The sequence below is a fragment of the Canis lupus genome, chromosome 27 (assembly GCF_048164855.1).
Source record: "Canis lupus baileyi chromosome 27, mCanLup2.hap1, whole genome shotgun sequence".
Taxonomy (NCBI): domain Eukaryota; kingdom Metazoa; phylum Chordata; class Mammalia; order Carnivora; family Canidae; genus Canis; species Canis lupus.
Window position 1 is genome coordinate 29401759 of NC_132864.1, and position 22224 is coordinate 29423982.

A 22224-nucleotide genomic window follows, 5' to 3' on the forward strand; every position below is an offset into this window, starting at 1 on the left:
ATGCCCCCTGGCATACTTGAGGCACCTCCATTTTGCCTATTTCCAGAGCAGAGAGCACTGGAGGCCATTAGTAGGGAGGGCCATGGTGTTTCAGTCTGTGTTTTACTTTTCAGGTTTCCTGCTGCCCTCAAGAGCCCTAAGACCAAGATTCTGTAGCACTGGTGAGCTGGTAAGCAGTGAAGTAAATTTATGGGTTTAACATTTCTACTGCTTCTGTGAACACAGATTCTCCAGCTCTGTATTGGGAACCATGACCTTTTCATGAGGAGAAGGAAGGCTGATTCTTTGGAAGTTCAGCAGATGAAAGCCCAGGCCAGGGAGGAGAAGGCTAGAAAGCAGGTGAGCAAGAGTGTGTCTGAACCACTGTTGTCACTGCTTTGTGGTATTAGCTGAGAAGGTAAGGAGCAGTCGTGGGCTGACAAATGTCGTTTGGCCACCTTCTCTTATTTTATTTCTGTTGGATCTTTACTGGCTGATGCCCTGCCGGTGGGGTGTCCGCTCTGGAAATGAGGAATAAACTCCAGTAGCATATCTAAAAGAAACATCTCTAGTTATTTCCCCACTTAAGTAAGTGAGGTGTGATTAATGCAGGTTTGGGAAGAGATAGGCAAAGCCTGAGCCCATCTGTCCGTCCACCTACCTGGCTCACTTTCGTTTTGTCTGCTTGTCTCCTTTGCCCAGCCTTGTCCTCTTCTAATTAGATGGTGATAGAATGCATGACAGCATCTTGTGCTGCTGCGGGAATGCTAATTAGACTTCAGCTGCACTTCCCCACCACAGGTCAGCCCAGGCAGCACATTGCCTGTGGCGGGAGGTGCCCGGAGCACTTATCGGCAGACTGGACAGTCTGCATCGTTGTTTTCTACTCATAAACCATTTCGACTCACTGAAATCCATAAAACTAATCTGAGCCTCACTGCTGAGAATACCCACTGTGGTTTTGGACCAACTCCTAGATGGAGTAGCAGTAGCTGCAGTCAGCTGCCCTCAGGACTTGCAGGCTCAGAGGTGTAATCATTAGTCTGTGTGCAGCTCTCTGATGTGGGTGCTCCAGCAAGGCTGGCTCCCTGCCCTGAGATTTAGAATGAAATGCCCAGTTTGATTCAGCATGCTTTCAGTGTTCCGTCTCTTTGCTTTCTGAAACGGCAGACTATAGATGAGCTGTTTGGGACGCTTTCAGGGCCACAGTGGTGGAATGGGTTGTATCGGACAAACAAATGCTCCTGAGCCAGCATGGGTCTTAGGCCTCTTTTCAGCTGGGGAAAGCTTACAAGCGAGAGATCTGAAAACGTCAATGAGTGTGGAGGCCTCAGGGCTGTGGCAGAGAATAACATGCATACACCTTGGACTGCATGGCCTATAGAATGGCAGAGACATGTCCCTGGCATCTGGCAACCACAGGCCAGGGGCTTTGTGGCCCGGTGGTACAGACACTGACCTTGGAACTAGATGTGAAACTTAGTATGTGATGTTAGTAAATGACTTACCTTCCAGACCTCAATTTTCTCACCTGTCCATTGGAGCTAATGGTATGTCTTCTCTGTCTTAGATCAAAGGACACATTGTACCTAAAAGCCTTTGTGAATTTAAACCACCTTGCAAACAGGTGGTCCCTCATTATTGGGTGGAGGTCTCTGGAAAGTGCAGTGCTGGGAAGAGAAGGTGGTTGCCTGGGCTTTTTTTCAAGTGGAGAATAATGGAGAAACAGTAATCTACCTAATGGAAATTGTAATGCAGTGGAAATTAGAGAACCAATTGGCCAAGGTTTTCACTGACCTGCAAGAGGAAAATTGGAGAAGAATTTACAGTATTTTATTGCTTGTCTTTGCATTATTCTTTCGAGGCCCAGTGCCTTTTTTTTTTTTTTTTTTTTTTTGGCTCAGTATTTAGAAAAAGCAGCAGTCTTAAAAATCTTATGTTTGGGAGAAAATTGAAGCAAGAGATAAATAAATGTGCTCTATTTAAGGAAGAAAATAGTGCAGTGGTCACTTCTGGCTTCGCTTTTTGAACTCAGTTAATACCCTAGGATCACAGAGAATAGCACTTGTCCTGTGCTTGTTCCCCTTATTAGGCTCTGCATGTGGCCCAATTAATACAGTGATCCAGAAGACACAGGAGGTGGCATCGGCTTTGTACTGGCGCCTTAAGGACGGAGGAGTGAGGGCTGCATTCCTTGCTTGGCTCCCTCCCATTGCAAGCTTGGCTGGGAGTTGCCCCTGCATGAGGCTGGGCGCCTGTGCCGTGGCACTGCAGCACCCCCCACCCACCCCCAACTGTGACGCACAATGTGTGAACTACCGATGCCTCACGCGCAGAGTCTTTCCATCTTCTTGGGTCAGAGGCACAAGCAACTGTGGATGAAATTAGAGATGTGGGGGCAGCCCGGGTAGCTCAGCGGTTTAGTGCCGCCTTCACCCCAGGGCGTGATCCTGGAGACCCGGGATCGAGTCCCACGTCTGGCTCACTGCATGGAGCCTGCTTCTCCCTCTGCCTGTGTCTCTGCCTCTCTCTCTCTTTCTCTCTCTCTGTGTCTCTCATGGGTAAATAAATAAAATCTTTTAAAAAGAAAGAAATTAGAGATGTAGGTGGGGTCTGTGTGGATGACATGGCGGCGGCGGGGGGTGGTGCTCATCCAAACAGAGGAGAGCTGTTGGTTTCTGGCGCTCCGTCTCTGGGAGAAGGAACTTGTATTGTGTCTTGTCCACTGCAGGACAGAGCCATGTGAGGTCTACCAACAAAAAGGGTTATTGGCAGGGTGGCCATTTCAGCACATGATGTGTGCAAATGCCTCCTTCGATCCAGGTAGACTTGGCAGGGCTTGCTTTTCTGTCGTTTTGTTTGTTCCCTCACCTCTAGGTGTTGTTTCAAGGGACACAGCTTTCGATCCTGCAGCTGGTTTCGAAGGAAAGAGGGTGGCGGGTAACAAGAATGACACCGGCGACCTAAAGGAAAGGGGAGGAAAGAGGGTCTCTTTGGGGGGACTCTAGACACTGGGCGTCCTTGGGCCCCCGTGGCACCGTAAGCATGGGCCCCATGACTCAGTGGCCACTTTCATTGGCCCCCAGATGGAGCGGCAGCGCCTTGCTCGAGAGAAGCAGATGAGGGAGGAGGCAGAGCGCACAAGGGATGAATTGGAGAGGAGGCTGCTGCAGATGAAAGAAGAAGCAACAATGGCCAATGAAGCTCTGGTGATTGCTGGGGGGTCTGGGCCCCAGGAGGCTGCATGGGGACTCGAGCAGGTTTTGAGAGTTAGGCCTCCTGACGTTTGCAGATTAGTAACAATCACTTTGACATTTCAGTTTTAAAAAAAATCAGTGTCTTTTCTTTCTACTTATGTCTGTGGAAGCAGACCCAGGTGGAATTCATGTGCCACCAAGCCCCACTTTCACTAGAGCTCACCTTTAAAGCAGGGCTTCTCAGCCAGCCCTGGGGCCAGATCACCCTTTATGGTGGGAGCTATCCTGTGCATCAGAGGATGTTTAGCAGTGCCCTTGACCCCTATCTGGATGCCTACAGCACCACCTCACCCCCAATTTGTGACAATCAAAAATGTCTCCAGACATTGTTACATGTCTCCCAGGAGGCAAAGTCTCTGCTGGTTTGAACCACTGATTTAAAAGGAAAGAACAAGGTAAAGTTGGTTTTCTCCCTCGTAAAGCATAAGCCTCAGCTCACATGGGTACTCAAAAAGGCTTGCTTTTTGCTCTCCATGGGTAAAACCTGAAGGGCCTTTCCAAAATGTTGAGGGTATGTCTTGTCATTCCTTGCATCAGTGTCATCTGAAGGGACATTCTGTGGCAGGACCGCAGGAAGTCCAACACTCTCATTCTCACTGACCTGAGTGTCTGAGTCCAGATCTGGGTGGGATGACAAGCATGTGGTCCCCATTCCAGCTGATAGCGCTTTTCTCTCCAGATGCGGTCTGAGGAGACAGCTGACCTGTTGGCAGAAAAGGCCCAAATCACTGAGGAGGAGGCAAAACTCCTGGCTCAGAAGGCCGCAGAGGCTGAACAGGAAATGCAGCGCATCAAGGCCACAGCCATTCGGACAGAGGAAGAGAAGCGCCTGATGGAGCAGAAGGTGCTAGAGGCCGAGGTGCTGGCGCTGAAGATGGCTGAGGAGTCAGAGAGGAGGTTAGAGGTGGGGAGTCCTGGACACTGGGACCCAGGTGAGGGGCTGTTCAGTTGTAACCTGGGCCCAAGGCAGAGCTTGACTGCACCTGTCCGTAAGCTGCTTCTCCATCTTCTGGGGCAAGGGGGAGGCTCCTCCCTAGACAGGTTAGTGGACTGGTGCTTAAGCCAGTGTGGAGTTTGGGGGCTGGAATTAGCAGAAAGGCTCAGGAGCCCAGTTCTCTTGTTGAGCAGACCTCTGGTCATGCTTGTGTCTGTGATAAACTACTGTCCCTCTGGTAGTCGTGTGTGCAGAAAAGCCGTTAAGCATGGCCACAGACTGCCTTTAGCTGAGGAGCTATCAGGAGGCTCTTCTTATATTTAAAAAATCTGATTCTTTTCCCTTTTCATGTAGGGGACATGTGGGGAAACAGCAACTATTTACCTTTAAAGAAGGGGCAGGAACCTGCTTCCCTGCAGCCCTTCTTGGTGCTAAGGCTCCTGAGGCAGATAGGAGGGGAGGGCCAGGATCCTGTCTGTGGTCAGGATGTGCCAGCTCATGACCAAGTTGAAGGGTAGAACTGTAGTCTCTACTTTCCAAAGACTATTCTAGGCTCTGGATTGTTCTGGTATTGCAGCCTTCAGATAAATGCTGGCACATTCCCCAGCATTTGGCTCTATTGATTTAGAACACTTGAATTTGGCTTTTTGCTACCAAGGTGCATTCGCTACAGTTTCCTCTCCATTTTCTGCATGTCTTTCTGGGAATATGATTCTTTGTTTCCTGCTCTGTTCCGGGCCCCTTTCTTTCTTTGTGTAGGTCCCTTCCCCCCATTAACTATGCATGTTGGGCCAGGCCCCCTGGGTCCTGTGTCTTGCAGGGTGAGGCCCTCAGTGTTGGTGCTCGTCGTCCTCTTGCCTAAGGTTGGCCCCAGGCCTGCAGTTGTCTTACTTGGGAGCGGTGAAGAAGCACTTCTCTCACATCCTGCCCTCCATTAATCCATTATAAGACTTTTGAGCCACCATACTGTACCTTTGCCCAGCCTACTCTCACCCAGAAGTGAAGCAGAGGAAGCTGCTAGCCCCTGCCCCACTTCTACTCCCTCTCTACCAACTGCAAAGGTTTGAACTTGACTCCTTCCCACTGACGTCCCTGTTCTTCTGGTTTAAATTTACCATTGCAATGAACACTACTCAGGAATGTTGTCCTTGCTTTGAAAGTTCTGATTTTCACATAATGTGTCCCCCTCCACCCCAACCCATGGTCTTGTTTGCCTGATCTGGTGCCATCCTTGGGGTTAACCTCCAGAGGGATAGTGGGAAAGGGCTCTCTTTCGTCTATCTGTCTCATTTTTGAGCTGGCTCCCTCCTTTCCTTGCAGGGCCAAGGAGGCAGATCAGCTGAAGCAGGACCTGCAGGAAGCCCGAGAAGCAGAGCGAAGAGCCAAGCAAAAGCTCCTGGAAATCACCACCAAGCCCACATACCCGGTGAGCCTGGCTGGGGGCTGCCAACTTGCAGCTGCTTCAGACCTCATAGCCTTCCTTTCCCTCTCAACCCTTTGGTTCCCCTAGGGGTGCCCCAGCAGAATGAGTGATGCCAAAGGCCTGCAGCTGGAGCCTCGCTCGGTAGAATACCTGGTCTGCCATTTGGCCTTGGACCAGTCACCTCTCTGATTGCATAGATAGCAGGCAGTAGGGCCTTTCCCAGCTCTGCAATGTTTTTCTTATTTTAAGTAATATAGTCCCAAATTATCCTCAAGAGAGGTTAGCCTCTTGATGCCAAGCTGAATGTAATCTTCAGCTGCCTGTGTATGCCATACACCAGCCTTGTCGTTCTGGGCAGGGGTACTCTGTATACTACAGAGTGAACTATTGCCACATAAGAACCAGTTTCCAAACTCATTTTGGGACAAGGAGGCAGACTTCAATTAAATAGGGTCACATGATGAATAGAAATGTCTCTTCCCTTCCCTTCCCTCCCTCTGTGCATCCAGTTCAGCAAACTGTTCTGTTCCACATAATACCAGGCAGCTTTAGAGTCTGTATTCAGACAGGGTGTACAGGAGTCTAGAGGAGAATGTAGCCCAGCCTGTAGGGACACTAGGCACATAGAACAGCACCTGAGCTGGCTCTTAAAGGGTAAGTAGGAACTAGCTGGGTGGGAAAGAGACTGCATGGTGTTCTCAGCCAATGCACAGATGTGCGTAGGGCACAGATGCATGCATTGCACACTCATACATGCAGCAAAGAGGCACACAGGACACAGAGACATGAACAGCCCAGGGTCTGAGGGGGAGGGAAATGTGGGCAGTCTGCTATTGTCATCTATTCTGGTATCTATTACTGTGTGACAGGCCACCCCAAGCCAGCCGTATAGCTCAAAATAACCATTCATTTATTCTCTCTCATGGCTTGGTGGATTGATTGGGCCAATGGTCCTTCCTCAGGCAGTTGCAGAGCAGCCAGGACCGGAGTCATTGGAGGGCTCATCTGGACTGGGTACCTGAGATGCACATGGCTTTTTAATTTTTATTTATTTTTAAAAGACTTTATTTATTTATTCGTGAGAGACACACACAGAGAGAGAGGCAGAGGGAGAAGCAGGCTCCATACAGGGAACTTGATGTAGGACTCGATCCCGGGACTCCAGGATCACGCCCTGGGCCGAAGGCAGGCACTAAACTGCTCAGCCACCCAGGGATCCCCATGCACATGGTTTTAAAACGTATCCTGGAACAGGGCGCCTGGCTGGCTCAGTTGGTAGAGCATGAGACTCTTGATGTCGTGATTGCAGGTTTGAGTTACATGTTGGGTATAGAGATTACTGAAAATTTTAAAAAATATATAAATAAATAAAGCCTACACTGGAGCAAACTTTATACATTCTTCACACAGTAAATAAATAAGTCCTGGAGGAGCACATCCGTATCAGCCTTTGAATCATATTTCGTGGTACGGATGGATTGTAATTCATTTAAGCAGGCCCCTATGGATGGGTATTTAGTCTGTTTTCCTCTGCAGTTGTGAACAAAACTGCGGAAAATATCCCTGAGCACAAATCTTCACGCATATGGTAAATGTACTGGCAGAATAAATTCTCATAAATAGAACGGTGGGGTCAGGTTTCCCATCGCGATCTGCTCCACAAAGGTTGTACCAGTGTCTCTTCTCACCCACAGAGCAGTATTCAGCACCCATCTTTTAGGAAATTTTGATGAGGTATAACATACGTACAGAAAAGTGCCCAAATTATCACTGTACAGCTTGATGAATTCTCACAAACTCAACACACCCATGCACCCAACACCCAAATCAGAAAACAGAACGTTCTAGTACCCCCAGAAGCCCCCTCTCAGCACCACGTTCAACACCCACACAGACAGTCTGCCTCAGGCCTTGTCATCGTCTCAGATGAGTGCTCTGGGCCTCTACTGTTTCCCAGACGCCATCCCAGACTCAGCCAAGGATCCAAGGGTGAAAGAGGCAGATCCTGCCCTTAGGAAACTTGCCAACAGGGACGCCTGGGTGGCTCAGTGGTTGGGTGTCTGCCTTCAGCCCTGGGTGTGATCCTGGAATCCTGGGATCGAGGTCCGCATTAGGCTCCCTGCATGGAGCCTGCTTCTCTCTTTTCCTGTGTCTCTGTCTCTCTGTGTCTCTCATGAAAAAATAAATAAAATCTTAAAAAAAAAAAAAAAAAAAAGGAAACTTGCCAACAGGAAAAGAAGACACAGCCAAAAAGGATTTTCACAGGGCGGAGTTAGGGTAGTGCCATAACAGAACCAGAAACACAATGTTAATGCATAGCAAAGAAAAGAGTTGCCATCTGGCCAAGAGGGATCTAGAAAGGCTTTGGTTGAGAAATCCTAGTATTTGAGAAGGGCCTTGGAAAAAAGATGATGTATATGGGGAGAGCAAGGTGTATACAAGTTTAAGCAAAGGAACAGAAATGGTACTCTTCACGATCTGATAGGGCAAACAGTAGGAGAAGCTAAAGTAGATTGGCCCCATATTTTAGACGACCCCTTGTTCTGGGATGAGAAAGTCCTCAAATCTGATCTTTTCATCCTCTGCTTCAAGCCTTACTCTGGCTCCACCTTCCAATTCCAAGCCCCCTTAGCATGCAGGGGAGCTCTTTACGGCCTGGTCCCGGCCTCCCACCCTCCCCCTTATGCTGGCACTACAGACCCTCAGCATTCTCACTGAGCATTCTCTGCCCTGCTCAGTACCAGGCCTCTTGCCTGGCAAGCCTTTTCCTCTGGCATATCCTCTGGTGCCAGCAGAAGCAGCATCTTTTCTAGCACACCTTCTCCAGCTCCCTCGGCTACTGTTCACTCCCTGGCTACAGTGTCTGCCTTACTTAATCATGATGATCTGTGAGCACCTCTGTTTACTGAATGATACTTTCAGCTGCTCAGATCTAGGGACTCTTTCTTGCTCTCTGCATCTGCACCTCCTAGCCCAGGGCCTCAACAAAGAAGTGAGTGGGAGTTTGTGTTTAAATTTGGCTGAGCATGAAAAGCTGTTAAAGGTTTAAGGGAAGAGGAATGATTTACCTAGATTAGAGATCTTTGGGGTTGATCACCTGGCAGCAGCCAGTTTGACTAGACTGGGGGAAGAGAGACAGGGGTGATTATTTTGACAAGAGGCCGTGGTAGTGCTGGGGGGCAGGGCCTGAGCTGTGCCCATTGCCTCTGTGGCTGCTGGAGGATAGGTGGTTAACATAGCAGTGCCCTGTGTTCTCATTCTCATAGAACCTGACCGTCCTAACTGGAGATTTCTCATTCATAGCCCATGAACCCAATTCCAGCACCGTTGCCTCCCGACATATCAAGTTTCAATCTCATTGGTGACAGCCTGTCTTTCGACTTCAAGGATACTGACATGAAGCGGCTTTCCATGGAGATAGAGAAAGAAAAGTATGTAGTCCCTTTGACCTCTGTGCCCCCAGCCACTGAGCTAGAGTGGGGCCATCTGGGCCTGGGGAGACAGAGGGTCACTGCAGGAGCCTATCACTAGCTCTGCAGGGCTTGCTCTGTTCCCTCTGGAGGAAGAATTTCCTCATCAGAAGTGAAGGACATCACACCATCACTCTGTCTTCCAGGATAACAGTGATCCTTAATTGGTGACCTGGAGTTTACGGTGGCTTAGAACCTCATCTATAGTCTAGGACTGGTTGTCGAGGGTCTCTGAGTAGCTGAGTAGCAGAATAAATTCTCTGACTGTTGTTCACTTGGTGATAAAGCCTGTGATAATGTTCTAACATGGTAACATAACAGGTTTCCTAGTTGTGTCCTCTAGCAGTTGAGATCTATGGTACTTCCCATGTCTAGAACAAGGGTAAGGGAAGAGACTGAGGCTCAAGGCCAAGGAAAGCAAATGTCCACGTCAGGCTAGTACTGCTACATGGGGCAGCCCTGAGCTGAGCCCTGCATGTCCTGTTCATAGCAATTTCTGCTATGTGCTCCTCCTTCCTTTCATGGTTGGTGGAGGTAGAACTGAGGCAGAAAGGACTCTCACTGCAGAAGAAACATGACTGAGGCCCCCTCCTGGTTCCCAGCCATAGGTAGTGGCCATTTGTGCCACAGCTGGAGAACCACACTGGAGAACCATACAGTGAATGCCTGGGTGTCAGGGCTTTTTAGCTTTGTCTCATTTCATTCCCACTAACTAACATCAAGCTGACATCAGAGATAGGTTTCAGTGTACCATTTATAAATGAGAACACAGATCTACAGTGTTTAATGAACTCAGCCAGCATCACACAGCTGATGAGGGACAGAACCCAGATTCAGCTCTAAGCCTATCTGAGGCTCTATGCTCCCACCTTGTCCAATATCCTTGGGATAGCTCTCTTGGGACAGTGTCTCCTGGAGCCCAGGGTAAGCAACCATGAGCCTCTCAATCTGTGGTATCTGCTGTCCGAGTTCCCCCTCCAGCCTTTCTCCATTGACCAGGCATTGGGAGCATTTCATGGTTGTGATTGGAGTGAGGCTACATCCTGTTCTGGGTCCTGCTTTTTTGTAGTTTGTGTTTTTTATTATCAGTGCACACAACAGACTCCACATACCAACCGTAGGAATCACTACAGAATGTTCCTGGTGTTTGTGTTGCATGGTTTGCCTGATGCCCTTAAGTTGGACACCTTGAAGATAATTTTCAGATTTTCACCATCACAGATACAGAGTATCTACCATGGTGGGGATCTTTCTCTTCCTGGTGTTGGCTGAGTGAGCTTCCACCCTCTTTAGGAGAGGACATCCCAAAACAAGTAGGGATATGGCCAGTACCTGTCAGAAGAGGTCACTTGAATAGAATCACTTACCCAAGAAAGGTTGAGACAAGGAGATTGTTTTGGATGCCAGGAGTCTTGATTCATGTGTCATTACTTGTGCAGAACTAAAAGCTTTCTATTGTAACGGGCATTTATAGAGCACTTAATGAGGGTTTACCAGAGGGCTTTCCTGTGCTTTATTTTACTTAATTCTGACCACAGCCCTGTGAGCATTATCCCAATATCATGGATGAGGAAACAGACTCAGACCTGTTAAGTGACCGGTCCAGGCTCCCACAGCCGGAGAGTGGCTAGACAGAGGTGTGGGCCCCAGGCTTCAAGACCCTGGATCCCATGTCTCACTGTCACCAAAGCCATGACACAGTGTCCTCTTGTCGGCAGAGTGGAATACATGGAGAAGAGCAAGCATTTGCAGGAGCAGCTCAATGAACTCAAGACTGAGATTGAGGCCTTGAAACTCAAAGAGAGGGAGACAGCCTTGGATATTCTGCACAACGAGAACTCTGACCGGGGTGGCACCAGCAGCAAGCACAATACTATCAAAAAGGTACCAAGTCTCCTGTCTTTTGCTGATCAGGACATTCATTAATGAAATGTGAGGTTGGCATCTGGTTTCCTGAGTAGCCGAGTCATTAGACTGTTATTTTTTATGCATACTTAGTTGAGGAAATTGTTTAACTCACGCCAGAAAGGGAATTTAATCCACCAGTGACAGTGAACCCATTGGCTTGATGGAAGGGGAGCCTGTGTTAAAAGCTCTGATGAAATGAATCATTGTTACGAGACAGGTTTTGATCCATCATTTAGCAGTAAAGCATTTTTGTCTTTTAAGCCAAGGGGAGTTCTGCCCAGGGAGCTGCCTTACTTCATGAGAAAGCAAAATGAAACAGAAGCTATTGAGAATGCACTCTTCCTCTAGTCTTTTTGGGTTTCTAAGTGGCAAAGACTATAAAAAAATTTTGTTCTTGCTTTAAAGGAACCAGATTCTGAATTTTTAACTTTTTTCATACTTAGTGTCTAGAAGAACCTTAATGTTTTAAAAGGTGAGACTTCATTTCCATTGCTAGCAGTTTCAGATTGTTTTCTACTGATATTTTGAGCTTTCAGCAATTTTAGAGATGGTAACATTGGGTATACATGTCAGCCCAGGAGTGTACCTCTCTCATGTTGGGCAAAGCAGAAATGGCCTCTCCTGCCACTCATCTGCTCCTAACTAATGGCCCAGGTCAGGCTCATACCTGTTAAAAAGGTGTCATTAAGATAAGACCGTTCGGGGATCCCTGGGTGACTCAGCGGTTTAGCCCCTGCCTTCGGCCCAGGGCGTGATCCTGGAGTCCCGGGATCGGGTCCCGCGTCAGGCTCCCTGCATGGAGCCTGCTTCTCCCTCTGCCTGTGTGTCTGCCTGTCTCACACACATCTCTGTGTTTCTCATGAATAAATAAATAAAATCTTAAAAAAAAAAAAGATCATACTGTTCATTGAGTTTCCATTATGATAGGTTTAATTTTTTACTCTTTATCTCAGTCTTTCAAGTAGTGTCCCAGGTATCTGTTTTCTTTTCTTTTTTTTTTAAAGATATTTATTTATTTATTTATTTATTTGGGGGTGTGTGTGCATGTGCACAAGATGGGGGCGGGGAGAGGGAGAAGCAGGCCCCCTGCTGAATAGGGAGCCCAACATGGGGTTCGATCCCAGGACCCTGGGATCATGACCTGAGCCAAAGGTAGACGCTTAACTGACTGAGCCACCCAGGCACCCTTAGAATTCCTTTTAATAGCATAACCAAAAAAGATAGGCCTTTCCCCATTCCACATTCTTCTTTCCTTTGGCTCCCGTCATTTACTGGGTTTCCCTTCCAAAACAAAATTATTAAACAGTTAGCAAAAGGAGAGCTAAAGTGAGGACTCAGCCAGGGAACTGACAGGTAAAATGACAGCTGGGCTAGTGAGCCAGTCAGTCCTCAAAGGAGCTGCTGCAGGCCCCCCACCCCAGTCCCTGGTTCCTCATCTGGGCACCCGGAACAGTCTCATCTTTGCTACTGCTGCGGTGAGCTGGGCCCTCAGCCACAGGAACCTGGAATGCTGAAAGCCGAAGAGACCTTTTTCCAAGCCATAAAAACAAACAAATGAAGTCACTTGTCACAATTTCAGGCCTGTCTGAGCATTTTGCAAATGGCACATGTGGCATTGTTGATATCACAGGGTATGTTTTTGTTTTTCTTCATTTTATTTTGCTGGTTTAGCCTCAAGCCCAAGGCAGAAGACCTATCTGCATTTGAGCCCTCAAAGTAGGTTATTCCCAGGTACTCTGTATGTGGTGATGGTACTACCCTCTGTGATACTAACCCATGCATGAGCTTGCCTGTCTCTGTCCCTGGGCCATGCCTAGCCCTCCTGAGGGCAGGTGGTGCCTGGGTACTGGCCGCAGCATGCTTTGAGTCTGAGAGCAGGCATCTACCCTGTGGGGCCAGACCAGCCGCCTCCAGGGGTCCAGAAGGCTGTCTCGTTCTGAAGAGCATGTCATGGGGCTGTAGGACCAGCTGTCCTTCTTCACATCTTGTGTCATCGTTGGGCTGGGGATGGTTATGCTTCTTGTCCAGTGAGGTCTGTCTAAAAGTCGTTTGTCCCAGTGGCATACTCCTTAGATAAATAGCCCTAGCATGGAAATGGGATAAATTTGGGTGTCTTTAACTCAAGATCAAGACCTTTCATGTGGTAACAGCTTCTGAAGACCCATGGTCATACCGGCCACTTCTGGTGGTAGAATGAAGGGGCTGCCTGTACTCCCTCATTTTCCTTTAGAGCTTCCCCTTTCTGTACACATCTGTTTTCTTTCCAAGTAAAGCAAACCACCAGCACAGCAGGCTGATTTCTAATCCATCTAAGGGGACCATCTGCCTGTTGGTGCTCTAAAGGCCATCTCTGCTTCAGCACCCCCCACAGCCTGGGGCAGAGTTGTGGTCAGTGTGAAGTCACATTGCTCATCACCGGCACCCAGTAGATGAGCAGTCTGGTTGTTGAGTGAATTAATGGAATGATTGCTGCTTTCCTTTTGCAACAGTTCATCATCCTCCCAACATGCCTCGGCAATAGGGAGAATTTATTATGCCCAGTAATAACATCCTACCTCTGCTCCTCACCTGATCCCCAGCAGTATGCAAGCCAGTGAATCCACCGACACCTGACAGTCACGTAGGATGTGTCCTTTGGTGTCCTCGGCACAGTTTCTGCTATTAGGATAAAATAAGCTTATTGGAAGCTTTCTACCAAAAAGTGAGATCTGGCATAAGATAGATCTTATTTGCAGTTGTTATCCAAGCAAGAGAGGTTAGCTATTAAAGTCCCAGATGGGTCTCATTACAAGATGAATTCTATCTGTCAGTGGTTCCAAGAACCATAACATGAACCCCGATTTGCGTGTGATGCTTTTAGTTAGGCTCCTCTTTCTTCAGTTTTTGTAACAAATGTTGGCATCGAACACCCCACCACCAAGCAGTGCATACCCTGAGGAGGGCAGTATGGCCAACACAGGAATTGGGCAGGCCAGGTAGATCATTAGTTCAGGTAGTGACCCCATGGTGCCCAGAAGACCATGGGGTGGAGCCACTTTGTGGCTAGCACAGGGTCCAGCAGAAAGTCCCTTTTTGTCTCAGCCCGTGCTGTCAGCTATGCCCACATATGACCATACCATTCTGTCTTGATAGGATTTCATCTTTCTTCTTTCTGTAATGATTCAGAACATTTAGATTCTTCAGGGGCCTGATTTTGACTGTCAGTTCTCACTGAGCTCTTATTGTAGACAAATGAGGTTTGATTTGTAGTCAAATTTGTACTGCTCCTAGGACATTCATAGAAACCTTTTTTTTTTTTTTTTAAACGTCTTAACGTAAACCTGTTTTCAAAGTAGGCTGCCAGGTTCCAGTTAATCAAGAATTCTGATTACTCGAGGGTTAATAAAAGCATGGACTTGGCTTTTGATACAGCTGGATTTATCTCAGGATCACTAGATGAAATAATGGGGTTTTTGCTACACATGAAGTTTGATACCCTTTCCAGTGTCTGGACTTCAGTGGTCTCTGGGGCCAGTGACCATGCCTGACAAGCAGCCCCCTGCCTGTGCCGGGGTAGCTCTGGGGTTGTGCCTGCCACAGTCTGGGCCAAAGAGAACCTAGCTGAAGGGAAACACCACTGTGGGCTTTGGAAGCATGTCCAGCTAGCATGTGAAGGGCAGAGCTCCATCTACAAAGTCTGGGACAAGATATGTGAAGGCTGGCAGTGAACTGGAGAGTTTTCAGTGTGCTGAGAGCTATTAGTCTTGGTTCAAAGCAGCCTGCATTGATTTTTCTTTTGTTTTTCATGTTTTCTGATCATAGATTCTTTCAAGAAAAGAATGGTCCTACCTAGTTGGCTACCCCAGTGCAGACGTATTCCTCCTCCTCACCTTCAGTACCCTTCCGCCTCACCGTGAGGTCTCAGTATCTGACACTGTCTCCAAAGTACCCTCAGGGGCTGAGTAGCACTTAAACTAATTCCAGGGGTTTACCCTTGGGTTCAGGGGTTGCCATGTTCCCTTGGGATTGCCAAGAGGCTGTCTGGTCTGGTTAACTGAGGTTACCACTGTTCTGCCACTTACTTTCTCTGTAATTCTTTCTCTTGAAGCCCAGTGTCCTCACCTGTAAAGAGTGAATAAGACAGTCCCTAACCCTGCAGGATTGTGATAAGGATTAAATTACACAGGAAATAGTTCACCATAAGAGCTCAGCAATTAACTTCCATGTGTTTGGAGGTAAAAACTTTGAAAAAGCCCAAATTAACTTCACTGGTTCTTTTACTATCTGATTTGAGTTTGCAAGGGAATATTTTGCTCCTCCTGCTAATCTCAACTCCCTACATTTCCATTTTGTTCCCCCAGTTGATAATCAGTGCAACTGGTTTGGCATTTGCAACTAACTCATAGTGGCCCCTATTGATCAGAAGCTGCCCCTAAGAACCTAGATGCATTTCATTCTCAGTGAGAGCAACAGTGACACATGTTCCTGGCCTTTGAATCTTTTGAGTGAGGGAGATCTGGCAGTGAGGCTGAGGTGAGGGGGACACAGGTGTTGTGGGCTTCAGAGCCACAGTGCTGATGAGGTGAGCAGTGGCCAGCTGTGCTGCACACTTGGAAGGTGAAAATGCAGTCCTTGAGCTTGCACGTTTCAGGGTCTTGTTTCCATTCCCTCTCAAGGGACAGGTTTCACTCCCCGATCCTGAGCTGGTCTGCTCGTCATTTTTTTGCCCCTGATCTCCAAGGAAGCACAGGATTTCCAAGGAAATCGACAGATGGGAAATCATGGGGGTCACGGAGCTTAGAAAGCTTATTTTATTAGTAAATGGTTTGAGCCATCAGGGTCTAGCTGTGGTTTCTGCTGGTGGAAGAACACAAATGAGGAGCCTTGACAGTTCTGAAGCTGTAGCCGCCTCTTGGTTCAGGAAGACATAAAAGTCCAATGTCATCTTCAATTTGCACGGACTCCCCTTGGAGATGCAGGACTGGCGAAGTGGAGTAGAACACTTAAAACACCCAGGGAGGTGATAAATCACAGGGCGAGATTGAATATGCGTGAAAGGCATCTCCCACAATTAAAACAAACGGCCAGAGCCTCCCTGGTGACCTCTGGTCGCTCGCCTCTGAACGAGCTTTCTGTTGCTTGTGTGTGGTTAATGTGTTCAGCCCTTCCATGACCCCAGTCACTCGATGCCAGTGGCTCTGCTCGTTCTGGAGACTGGGCATTGTCTGGTGCAGCATCCGCTGCCCTGACATAAAAGGCAGCACACTGGCTACATGGCTCCAGAACCTTTCTTTTGTTGTTGTTGAAAGGTAGCAGAGGCCAGGCGGGGGGGGGGGGGGGGGGGGGGGGGGGGGGGGTTGGGGGTTGGGGGCTGGGAGAAAAATGGGGGATGGATTAGCAAGGAGCAACAGCACAGCACGTGTGGATAGAAAACACATGGAAGAGAGTGCAGTGGCAAACTCTTCCCTGCTCTGTGGAAAGTCCAGGAAAGGCAATGGGAGACGTGGACTGGTCTCAGGGAGTTTGGTCTTCATGGACATGATGCCTGGGCTCAACTCCAAAGGCCACTTCTACTTCACACATGTACCAGCTAGAAGATGTCCAGGGGCCTCTTGACTGGAGAGGGCTCTTGCTTATTTCTGGTAGCTGTCTAGATAGAAGTTTCTGTCAGCCTCTTTTCTGAAAGACCATGACCTAGTTCCTCTTTTTGGTTGGGAGACTTTACCCAGTCAAGCAGTTGCCCTTTGGGGAGGTGTTGAAGAGCCTATGAAACCTGCTTTGCTCTCCTAGGATATTTTACAACCCTTTGAAAGTGCCTGATTACATTGCTGGGCCTTATTTGATGCAGTAAAACATCCCATTTGGTCCCTCAGCACTGAAGATGCGTTTCAGTGCAGCTTTCCTCCGGCACCTGATTTGTTACTGCAACAGTGGGAGGGAAGACGGGATGCAAACTCATTCTGCGGGCTTGAGGTTCTGTTCTTACGATCCTTGCCGTGATTTCCCTTCTGATATTGGCAATTTGGAAATGACATCAGCATATCTGCACCTTTTTGCTAAGGTACTCGGCGTGCAGAGTATGCTGTAGCCATGAGTTAGCCGCTACCTGCCCAGTGGGGTGAATCAGGCTGATTAGTCCATTTTCCAGATGAAGGAACGGAGTAGCAAAGGGCTAGGATCACTCAGGCAGCTCAAGACACAGGCACACATCCATTTCTAGGCATCGTCCTGCTTTAGGTCCCTAAAGGATTAATATACAAAAGAGACCCCTGGCAGATTTTTCTCTAGAACAGATAAAGAAGCTAATAACAAATTGAATGTGTTAATTGGGGTGGACTTGGCCTCTCATCCCACCTCTGCTTAGGGATAAGTGTGCGCACAGCTCTCATCCTGTGTATCCATCCAGATGGCATTCGGTGCAAGCCGTCACTAGGCAAGATGGCAGAAATGCTTAATCTGGCCAGTTTACAGCAACTGTGCCCCTTCACTGGCCTTGCCCCCTCAGCTTGAATTTGGAAGGGGGACTGTTGATCACACCCGAAACCAAAGATTATGTTGGAATTTGCTGCTGCTGGATTTGGCTGTCACCTTTCTGCTCCAGAGTTGGCTTTCTCCTGGTGAATCCCAGCGCCAGAGAATCTGCATGTCCTTTTGAATCTGTGCCCTCCCCCGCTCCTTCATTTTCAGTATGTAGTGGAAGAGAGGAAGTATAACATGATTTTAGGGCTTGCATTTCAATTCCACTGCGTTTTTATGGGACATGCAGAGTCTCCAAGCCTAGAGTTATTAGGTTAGTATCTAAAATGGGTTCAGCATTGTGGGTCTTATTGTTTAAAATGGATTAGGCAGTCCCCCTCCCACCTTCCTTTCTCTTCCCTCGGGATGAGTGGATTGAGGCAAGGCCTCCAGAGACTAGTTGGAGGAATCCTGGCGCTCTGATTAGTTTTGTTCTCCCAGCTTAATTGTAGAGCTTCCTTTCTCTCATCATTGATAGCCGAAGTGGCTCTTGTGTCCTGCCCACCCCCACGCCACCCTTTTTTGCTTTAGGAACAAGATTATCACAATGCAGCCTTGTGAATCAATTTTCTCTATGTGCTGATGAAAGTGTAATTCATTCTTAATCAAGCAGCCTTGCTGCTGTAGGCTCCGTGCCGGAATACATTTAGTTACCCTCCCATCACTTTGGGAAATGATTCCCCCAAAAGGACTTTTAGAGGAGAGCTGGAATGGAAGGAGAGTTGGCAGCCAGCTTCTGTTGTGTTTTTCCAGCAGGGGGCACTCTTGGGAATGATGCTGAAAGATCCTTTGGAGCTGGCCAGCCACATTCTGCTGGGGGGTGGGGGGCAGGCTGGGAGGGTTTGGTGAGCCATTTCTCAGAAGTGGACAAGTGCTAAATCATCGCATCTTGATGGGCTGCCTGAAATGCTTACCCAGTGAGTAGGAACCAGTTGAGTCTGCATCTGGCGTGCATGCCTGGGTTAGGGAGAACCAGCTGGGCACCTGATCCTGCTAAGGCTTAAGAGGAGCCAACCTCCTGTCTTTTTAAGGAGACATATATGTCTCCCAAATCTGAACTTGTTGAGATTAGGTGGATACATCCAGTGGTCATACCACACACAGTTGTGATAGCTTGAAGAGGTGTAACTCTCCAAGTGGCTCCCTCTCCTGCCCTTTCACAGCCTGGTGGCTGTCACAAACAACTGGCAGTTTGATAGACAAAGGAGCAGGAGGAGAGGTGACTCCGCCAGGCTCCAGGCTGCTGGCGCTGGGCAAGAAGAAGGGTCCAGGCCCCACAGGTGGATCAGAGCCTCTGTAAGGGGAAAACCAAGTTGTATAGATCGCAGCAGGGCAAGCAAAGGAAGTTTGTCTCCTCAGAATGGAATTGGATTAGTGACAGACGTGAACAGCTGGTTCAGTCAAGAGAGAACTTAATTCCTCCTGTATTATTCACACGGCTGATTTTAATCAGATGTGAAGAGACAGCTAGCTGGAAGAGAGAAGCAGGTCAGCCCAGTGCCTGGTGAGGAAACTTCATGTTCTTTTAGTCATCTTTAGGGAACTGGCAAGAGCACTGCAGGTTGGGGGCTTTGTGCAGGGCCCATGTGATTTACTGCTTCTCGCGGGAGCTGGGCATGACCTCCAGGAGCTCTATGGCTGGTGCTTGTCTAGATTCAGCGTGGCTTTAGAACGATGCATGGCAGACGTGGTCAACTTGTGTTCAGACAGAGCTCTAGCCGCTTATCCTCAGAAGGAATCCAAGAAGGTAGACCGGAGTCCGCAGGTCCCAGAACGATACAGCCGTTGTCCATGAGGCCATGCTTCTCTACCCATGTCCTGACGCTTTTCTGCTTCACCTACTGAAATTGGGAGGAGACTGCTCCGGTCAGGCTTGGAGATAAGCCATGGCGGTGTGGGCATAGACCTCACACCCTGTGTACTTGGGAAATTACCCTCGCTCCTAGAGGCGGTGCCCCCCCACCCCAGCAGGTCAGGCTGGAGGGTTGGAGGGTGAGGGAGGGGTATTGCTGGGCCATCAAAGGGAGTGCTGGGTGGCGGTGGGGAGCTCGTGAGACTGGCTTCAGATCTCACAGTGTGACCCACAGGAGAGAGGTGAGGGCCTTCGTCAGGCCATCTCTGTGGTGCTGTGCGGAGAGAGCTAGGCCTGTCACTGAGCAAGAAGGCAGACCAAACGTTGACACGGACTCGTACACCTTAGGGCATGGGAGGGTAGCAGGGAAACCAGGACGCTGGTTGGCCGGTGTTCATGAGCACACAAAGACCCACAGAGGCAGTTTGTTTTATGAAGGCCTCGCTTTGTGCCATTATCCTCTGAGCCCTCCCCTTCTCTCTTATGAATACCTCCTGCCTGTAGCTGTACAGTAAACGTGACAGTCAGTAGGCCTTCTAGAAACAGCAGGTGGTGACACATCCCACAGGTGAGAGGAACCAGGCAGAGTGCAGCTGGGAGCTGCTGTCGGCAGTGCTGGGGCGGCCCTCCTGACCTCTGCCCCTGGGCTTCTGAGTCCTCACCCAAAGGAAAGAAGCCCAAGGCTTCTCCTTGCAGAGCCTCATCTTCAGTGCTTCCCCACCTGCTTTCCTGCATGAGCATAGGGAGAGCCGGCTGGCTCAGGAGGAGGACATTTTGATGTCTAAGATAAAAGATGCTGCTGAAGGGGGGACCAGGCAGAGGCTGGGGTGCTGACTGGAAGGGTTCTAGCAGCAGATAGTGCGCTTGTGGAGGTAATTTCCTCAGACAGTAGAGTCCCTAAGGGAACTGGGTCCACCAGGAATCACACAGTTGTCAGGTGTGCTTGTGGGCCGATGCAGGAGGCTCCCAGTGTCCTCAGCACCAGCAGTCTTGTCAGCCACCTCTTTCTGGTGGGTCTGTCTGGCCCTGTGGCAGCCCAGTGCCTTATGGAAGATTGTGCTGCTCTCTCCTCCTGCCGAGGCCATGTGTCTGCAGTGCTTGCCTCCTTCTGTGTGGCCGGAGTATTTGACTTTGCTACAAACCTTTCCATGGGCTGGGGTACAACTCCTGCTCTTGCAAGATAAGAGGTCAGGCTGAGCCCCTGCCATGCAGTGTCAGGTGGGGATCCAGGGAAGCATCTTGCCTACCCAAGGAGAGCTTTGCCTCCCAGCAAACACATGCTTGAGTAACTGGAATCTGGTGCTGCAGGAGCTGCCAAAACCTTCCCCTGGCACCTCGAGGGGACAGCCAGCACGCAACTCCAGTAGAGGATCCAGGAATTCTTGGAGTCAACGTTGTACAAACGGGCAGAAGGCTCTCAGAGGCCCCCGCAGCCTGGGCTTCCTGCCTAGGGAAGTGGCCAGGCCTCCTGGGGGCTGTGAAGGCCAGCACAGTGTGTGATCTTGCCTTCTGCACCCTCTCTAACCTGTACTCTGTCCTGCTCCCCCAATGGAAGGAGAGGAGTCAGAACTGGGGTTGGGGGGAAAAACATAGTGCTGTGATTAGTAATAGGAGCTGTTGAACTCTCAGTGCACATCATGCATGGTGCTGAGTGCTTCCCCAGTTATTCTGCATGTCCTCCTATAAGGAAGGGGTGCTACTACCCCTACTTCACGGTGGGCAGCAGAGGCCAAGTGACCTGCCCAGGGCCATCTACCTGCCCCGTGGCTGAGAATCAGGCACTGTGCCGGTGTTGACTCAGTGTGTGGAAGGGCTGTATCTCCCTGTCCCCTGCAGGTGCCCTGTCCCCCTGAGGAGCCTACCTGAGGTCTTCTACGGGATTATGGAAGAAACCTGAGTGGAGATAATGGGTTTCACACCTTAAAAAAAGGGGGGGGGTTATTTGTTTATTTGAGAAAGAGAAAGAGAGAGTGCATGCATGAGTGGGAGAGGCAGAGAGAGAGAAAATCTCAAGCAGACTCCATGCTGAGCGCAGGGCCCAACATAGGGCTTGATCCCAGGACCCTGAGACCATGACCTGAGCTGAAACCAAGAGTCAGACTCTTCACCGACTGCACCACACAGGCACCCCTGAGTTTTATACCTTTTGATTTAAACTCTCCCTGAAAAGGATTTTGTCCCAGTGATTCTCAGGTTCTCTTTCTTCTTTCCTGGTTACCATTGAGTACCATTATCACAGAGCACGTAACTCCTGACCGTTCTCCTCTGACTGCATTTAGGGAGAAACCCATCTAAACTTGGCTCCCTCCTAGAGGGAGTTCTGCTTAAGCAAAGAAATGAAAGCTCTCTCCATTCTATTAGAGATGGGTTTTCCAGAGAGCTTCTGAAATTGGTTCCACTGAAGAAGACAGCTCAGACGCCTCTCTACACTTAGCTTGTTAGTCAGGAACTTCAAGGCCACAAGATTTGGCAGGGTTTAAAGAGTCGGCTCTCAAGCTGTCTCATTTGAGCACACTGACGCTGCCTGTGTTTGATGGAGAAGCGATAGGTTTTGAGGCTCCCTCCCCCACCCTTTAGAGAGCTGAGATAGTACCAAGGACTTTTTAGATTTAGAGACTGCCAGAGGTCGAGGGAATGGGCCAGACTACCCAGCCAGCTTCTGTGATTTAACTCTAGAGAAAAGAGGCTCAGAGAGGTCAAAGGTATCCACTGAGGCCATGCAGCAAGCTGGTGACAGAGGAGAGTTAGTGCCTGGGCCGTCTCAGCCCTATGTGGAGTTTTGCCATTCCCATGCATCAGACCATTTCTGTTAAGCCTACGTCTTATTCACTCAACAAACATTGAGCTGCTACTAGGTATGAAGCAGTAAGCTAACTGGGTTTGGGAAATATGAAGATGAACAGTAC

The 22224-nt window shown here is 49.0% G+C and overlaps 1 protein-coding gene across 5 annotated transcripts in view; it reads left to right on the plus strand.

Moving 5' to 3' along the window:
• The window catches only part of NF2 (NF2, moesin-ezrin-radixin like (MERLIN) tumor suppressor), a 78878-nt gene that overhangs the window by 52807 nt on the left and 3847 nt on the right, over nucleotides 1–22224 (plus strand). For 3 of the 5 annotated variants that reach the window (XM_072803161.1, XM_072803163.1, XM_072803164.1), the window contains 6 exons: nucleotides 226–339; nucleotides 3066–3188; nucleotides 3916–4133; nucleotides 5491–5596; nucleotides 8897–9024; nucleotides 10782–10947. In XM_072803161.1, coding sequence (XP_072659262.1) covers nucleotides 226–339; nucleotides 3066–3188; nucleotides 3916–4133; nucleotides 5491–5596; nucleotides 8897–9024; nucleotides 10782–10947 — 855 coding nt within the window. Of the gene's footprint in view, nucleotides 1–225; nucleotides 340–3065; nucleotides 3189–3915; nucleotides 4134–5490; nucleotides 5597–8896; nucleotides 9025–10781; nucleotides 10955–12642; nucleotides 12771–22224 lie in introns of those variants that run through there. The other 2 variants (XM_072803162.1, XM_072803165.1) reach the window with 2 other exon arrangements.